The following is a 6,342-nucleotide window of genomic DNA, read 5'->3' on the forward strand; positions in this document are numbered from 1 at the left end:
CCCGGCGGCGCGGCCGCGGGAGGGGGCTCGGGAGGAGGCGAGCCGGGCCGGCGGCAGCTACGGGAGGGGGCAGGCCGCGGTCGGCAGCAGCCGCGGCTGGGAGATTACAGTTTGGAAAGTCTCTGAAATTCTTCTTCTTCGGAAGGATGGGAGATCATGAGGGAAGGGGCATTTTCGGTATCTTATTTCAAAATAAAAAAGGCTCAGGGACCGGGAATTACAGTTTGGAAAGTTTCTGGACCGGTTGTTTTAGATTTAATTAACAAGGACTTTTTGTTATAGTGGAGTCTTTAGAGGGATGGGAAAGTCAATTACCCTATAATATATAACATTGACAATATCCACCATTTGAACCCAGGCTACACCTAACACTGTTTTTGCTTGGTTGACCGAATAAGTTGCTGCAGGATTGGTATTCATTGGTGAATGCATGGGATTGTGGCAACCTAGTGATGTTTAGTTAAACTGATTCCAATGTAGGTTTTTTTAATGGTAATTTTGTTTTGCGTAGCCGCCAAGATACTTCTAGCTCATATGGCTGTGTCCAAGCTTGGAATCGATAATGTCAATGTGGTTAATATCTTTTGTTCACCAAATATTGATAAAGGTTTTTAAAGTTCTTAATTGTAGTGGTAAATTAGAATTGGATTTTGGCATTGTAGGGAAATTGTTTGCGCAAAGAAAAAAAAAGAATCGAATTCTTCCATGTTAAATGAATGATCCTTAGTGCAAATAATCTGGTTAAGAGGTTGTGTCTAGCTTCTCCTAATTGTGTTCTTTGTTATAGTTGTGACAAATCTGCTATCTATGTATTTTTAAGATATGATCATGCAAAGAGAATCAAGTCTTCCATGTGAATTGGTTGGGAGATCTTATAGCAACTATTAATTGTTTGGTGAAAGTTATGGCAAGAAAAAAACTCTTAAATTTCTCTCTGGTGCTCAAAAGTGAGTCTTGCTTATTGAAAAAAATTAAAACCTATTTGACTACCCTGGAGTTTTGTTGCTCTCTAGATTCTTCTTCCTGATAGACAAGTTCAAGTCTCTATTTCATTTAGCATGCTTTTCCTAAGCTTTTCCCTCCTCTTCTTCTTCATCATCTTCTTCTTTATACTTATTGTCTTGTTTCATCCTTCTTCCGATCTTAATTCCAGGTGTGCCTCCTCTTTTGTACCAAAAAAGAATAAAGAAAAAAGGAGCAAACCAAGTGACCACATCGAGTAGGGAAATCAAGTAGTGGCAAATTATTATATGTTTATGTGATAAAGATTAGGTACCAACCAAAATACTTACATTATAGGGACATTTCAGGTGTGCAGGCTTCCCAAGGATCACTATTGCACTCTAAAATAGAACCCAAAAAAAAAAAAGGCCAGTCTTCATTATGTTAAATTGAAAATTTGTTTTCATGCATCTTGTAGTTAGGAAGAACTACAAGATAATGGTAATGTCTGGTTCATGCCAGGGATGTTGTATAAAGGAAAGAAGAACAGTCATTTAACTTTTCTACTGTTATTTTATAATATTTCATTATAATCAAGCATTTGTCCTGGTTTCTTCTTAAATTTAATGGATCATATTTTGGATAAATAACATGATAATATTTTAGTTGTTAATCATTATCTTTTGGTATAACGACGAATGAATACATAATTATTAATTGATTTCGGGCGGGCGAAGCTAGAAATTTATCAGGAGGGGCAATATACATACCTACATCTTAAAAGCTTTTATACATATTTATCAAAATTACATATATTTTTTATTGGAGTTCTTCTTTCACTCATACATGAAATAAATAAAGACAAGTACGGCCATCAGCCAATCATGTATTAATTATCTCAACAACTTATTAACAAATAAAAAACAACTATCTTCCATTTTAATTTTTGATTCTTATTTAAGCAATATGAAATGAAGACTTGAATTTGAAGATAATTAAGGATAAAAGTTTCTAAAGAATCTCTGTCATTCTTTATAATTCTAGCAACTTGTTTTCCTTTTTCCGACAAAACTTTGTTATAGAAGAAGTTTTCTTTTTCGGTAATATGCAGCTATTGTTAGTAATATGAAGTTTTGCTAGTTTGGAATGAGCGAGAGAATTTAGCTATATATATTTTTATAGAAAAGGATTAATTTTAGATTGGATTATGAGAACGGAGAACTATTATGTTCTAAAATTTTTGCAGTGAAAAGGAGAGTTAGTTGGAGAGAGAGAGAGAGACGTGGGAAGGAAGACGAAGATCATCCAAGGGTTCATGCAACTATAAAAGGTTTAGCCAAAAGGTTTCGAATTCGAAGGGAACGGTACCACCTTGACGATCCGAGGGCGTTTTTGGAAACACCGGGTTGGGACACGGAGACGCGTGAGAAAAGTTCTTTTAATTATTAGTCGTTGTGGTAGTTTTCTGACCCACTCTCCTCTATCGCAAGTCTTCCCTCCACCACCATTGGCCTTCGTTTCATAACTACTCCTAGATAAGTGACTTTTTCCCTCTTATTCATCTTCTTTTGCTTGCATCCGTTCTCCGGCCATGGATTCCAAGAAGAACTCCACCTCCAAAACACGTCGCCGGAGGCGATTTTCTTGGATTTCGTCATGCTTCGGAGGGTCGCCGTTGTCGGATTCCGGCAGCACCGAGGCGCCGGGCTCCCGTGTCGTCAAAGCTTCTCGGTTCTCTTGCTTGAGGTTTCGGGCCAAGAAGAGGACCGTGCCGGTGGATGCCGTGGCCGATGCAACCCCCGGAGGTGCACCGAAGGAGAAGCCGGCGTCTGCGAAGAAGAGCTTCTTCCAGAAATTTAGGAAGGTAAGCCATCCAATCTTTAAGATATTTTTCTTATCAAATTCTAGCTCTTCTTGTTCTTGTTATTCTTATCACGTTGAAGAAGGAATAGAAAGAATAATTGGGATGAAAAATAAGAAGAGAAGAGAAAAGAATCTCGGTCTAGGGTACAGGGTCTCATTAAAGAAACTTCGCTTTTGTTCAACGCTCTCCTCCCAACGACTGAGATCGAAGTCTACCGTTGGTCGAGGCGAGATTCACGTGAAAGGGTTGCGTTCTTGCTCGATCCCGCCGGGATTCGATGATGAACGTCGAGCACGAATCACGAGGGATTAAAAGGAAAAAATCTAAGAAGCCTTCCGCTGGACGGCGTGTTCTTGACCCGGACAGAGTGTACTCAGGATTTTCGAACCGTTTGTTCTACAAAACGGTTGGAGTTGATCTGTTTGGCCAAAAAGAGACCACCATGGAGGGACAGGGGTAAACGGCTGCTTTAAGATCTATGAAGACGGATGAATGTAGGAGTTTGGAGGCAGGGCCAAAAATAGAAGATTGATCATTCTTTTCGTGCGAAAGATACAGCCTGAATTGTTATGGAGGTTCCATCTTGGTCTAAAATTGAAGCTTTTTTTTTTTTTTTTGGTACACGATTGCTCACACAACTCTAGCATGAGTACAGCTAATAGAGTCAAGAAAAAGGAGATGGCATAAGGGTGAAGAGGTAGCTACAAAATATATTCAAAAGACCTCTTACAAATAGTGAGCAGCGAAGGAGACGATCTAGTCTGCAGCTCTGTTCGTCTTTCGATATATATAAACAGCTTAAAATGAGCTATAATCTCTCTCTATCCTGTGGAACCAAAACTAAGAAAAATCTGGAGAGATGAAGTCAAGATCAAACCATCCACAGTTCCTTGTCCAATAGTTTATTGTTGCATGATACACCACGAGAGTATAGAAAGTGCCTCCCGTCGAAATTCGAACCTGATCCCCACCGCTTGAGAGAGGAGGAGCGATGCCGACCACTTCAGAAAAAGGCTGGTTGGGAAAATATCTTCTCGATCTACGACTTCGTACACTATTTTCAATAATGGACTTATCTTAAGACCTTATTATCTTAAACAAATTGTTGTCATAGAAGTATCTCACAAGTAATGTCTGTTACTGTTAGCTGTTGGATTCTTGGGGCATGATTATATTATATTTCATTATCACTGAAATATATCTATGAGCTGATACACCTGCTTGTTTAAGGTCAGTTCCCCTTTGTCTATTGCTTTTTTTTTGAACATACCATGAGTGCAATGCTTCGAATTTGACCGCAGCAACCGGCTTTTCTAATGGATAGGACTACAGTTTTTAAATGGTAGTTGTTATTGATGAGCTAAGGGTTTGTAACTTTTTCTCTTTGAGCCATGCTACATAAACCCACAAGGATTATCCTTAAAAATCAAAGTTAGCGCAAGTTTTTGGTGGGGAGGGGGGAGGAGAGAGTTGGATATATATGCTATCATGAACTTTAATATTATTTGTAGATTTTTGATAGTTTAGCTTTTTGTTCCTTTTGTTTAATGAAGAGTCATCTCTCACATCCTTTTCTCCCCGAAACGACCACCACTTAGATTAAAATGGGATCATATAATATGCTGCATGTTTCTTTCCTCTTCTAGACCAATGATTTAGAATAAATTTTAAAAAGATTAATCTTATATCTTAATGACAAAAGACAGAGACTTAGATTTACTGAATCTCTTCTCTCCTGAAACAGGACAAGATCAGAGAGAGCCGCTCTTTGCCCCACCACCACCACCAACCCCAGATTTCTGCAGCAAAGCCCGACGTCACCGCGGAGCCACACAGCCTCCAAGTTCGCCATGTTGCCTCCAAGTGTGATGCCCGCAGCCAGCCAGCGTCACTCTACCGGATGCGCGACGCAGCCCGGACCGGCACCCGGACCAGCCACCCCGGCTCGCCTGAACCCGGCCACCGCGCCGCCTCCGCCGCAATTCTGCGCAGCTCCAACCACAGAAAACCCTGGAAGAAGTGCAGCGGGACGATCGGATATAGTATCGACTCCTGCGTCGGGCTGTCGGTGCTCGCCGTGGCGCTCACTCTGACGCTTCTACTCGGCCGGGCCTGCGCCATCGTTTGCATGAGTGCATGGCTCTACCTCCTGCCTCGATTCAGCGTGGCGACAACTGCGGCGAGGATTGCTGTTGGCGGGAAGGGCGATGGTGAGATTGATATGAGCTCGGAGGAGCACAAGAAGAGAGTGGTTCTGATGGGTTTGCTGCAACGTGAAGGCCGGCGGCCGCCATCGGTGGCAATTCGGGCAAGCACGCGATAGGTAGAATCCGCCCTGCATGCAATGGCTGGAAAGTGGCATTTCTTTTATCTTTTTATATTTTTATTTGTGTAGTCCTTTTGGATTTTGTCATTTTAGCACTATTTATTTAGTTTATGTACATAATACTTCCAGCCATAGTGCATAAAATTTTGAGCCAAGGGACGATGCGTTGGCTACTGACCCTTCCAGGGAGGCCAACACGTATCCAAGTTTCCCGTTCCAAATGATAAGTGGAAGGTAGTGTTCAGAGAAACATCTCTTGTAATCCGAGGAGGATGATATGTTTATGTGGGATGAATCAAAGAGATATATAAATAAAGTTTATCCAAAAAGTACATTCTCTTTTTACATGAAGTGTTTTTTTTTTTCTCTCTCCCTAATACTATGCTTTATTGACTATTATGTCTATGGGCTCAAACTTTCTTTCCCAAAAAAGTAAGTATAGTTTTGAGAATCATGCGATGACTTGGGGCCAAGAGATTGCAAGTTGGCTGTCATGGTGCAATGTACATGGTCGTACTCTGTTCATTAAGTTTTTTACCTTCACTCCATGGCTTATTTCATAATCTCATTTTTGCAAGTAAAGAAGTTAAGGTAATTTATTTAGAGTAGCAAGTTTTACCTTCACTCAGCTAGTAGGCTGAAGCTGCACTCCCCCAGCAAGCCAATATGAAGAGACTAGCATTCATCCTTTAAGACAAAATTGTTAGAGAATGCATGAGATCATCCTTTCAATCTTTTGAAGTGAAACATGTTTATAGAGAAGTTAATAAAGCGGCGGATTAGATGACAGCATATGTTGCTGATCTCACGGAACTTACTCTATGAGCGTCTGCGAGAAATATTCCTTCTGAATTGTTAGATTTTTTTTATTTTTAAATGCTTATGGGTGTATTTATTCTAGATCCGTTTAATGTTTCCAGTTTACCAAAAAAAAAAAAAAAAAGCAGAGGGTCCGAACTCATGATGTCCAGATTGGTTAGGCTTGACCAACTTCTAAATGGGATTGACTTGACCGACAGAAGCCGCCCTCTTCACGTTAGTCTTGCCGAATACTTTCCTAGCGGATTCAACACAATCTTCTACTATTAAAACCTTGACTTCCAGGTGCAATGGGGACCCATCCTGTGCCGCATTGTTGATCTATTAGGAGAAGCTTTTATTTCTCCTTTTGCCTTGAGATGACGTCCACGTGGCCAAGGTCCCTACATCC

At 40.7% G+C, this 6,342-nt stretch overlaps 1 protein-coding gene across 1 annotated transcript; it reads left to right on the forward strand.

Moving 5' to 3' along the window:
* Nucleotides 1-2,432: 2,432 nt before the first annotated feature.
* LOC103711960 (uncharacterized protein At5g23160-like) lies at nt 2,433-5,366 on the forward strand. Its single transcript, XM_008798294.3, has 2 exons — nt 2,433-2,806; nt 4,551-5,366. The coding sequence occupies exons 1-2, from the start codon at nt 2,534-2,536 to the stop codon at nt 5,127-5,129; spliced, it is 852 nt and encodes a 283-aa protein (XP_008796516.2). The 5' UTR covers nt 2,433-2,533; the 3' UTR covers nt 5,130-5,366.
* Nucleotides 5,367-6,342: the final 976 nt, after the last annotated feature.

Source organism: Phoenix dactylifera, unplaced genomic scaffold (assembly GCF_009389715.1).
Source record: "Phoenix dactylifera cultivar Barhee BC4 unplaced genomic scaffold, palm_55x_up_171113_PBpolish2nd_filt_p 000675F, whole genome shotgun sequence".
NCBI lineage: Eukaryota > Viridiplantae > Streptophyta > Magnoliopsida > Arecales > Arecaceae > Phoenix > Phoenix dactylifera.

Bases quoted from the DNA above. Each gene is read 5' to 3' on its own strand.
- LOC103711960 (XM_008798294.3), top strand. From the start codon at position 2,534: ATGGATTCCAAGAAGAACTCCACCTCCAAAACACGTCGCCGGAGGCGA. The intron at 2,807-4,550 runs GTAAGCCATCCA...CTCCTGAAACAG, and splicing joins TCTTCCAGAAATTTAGGAAG to GACAAGATCAGAGAGAGCCG.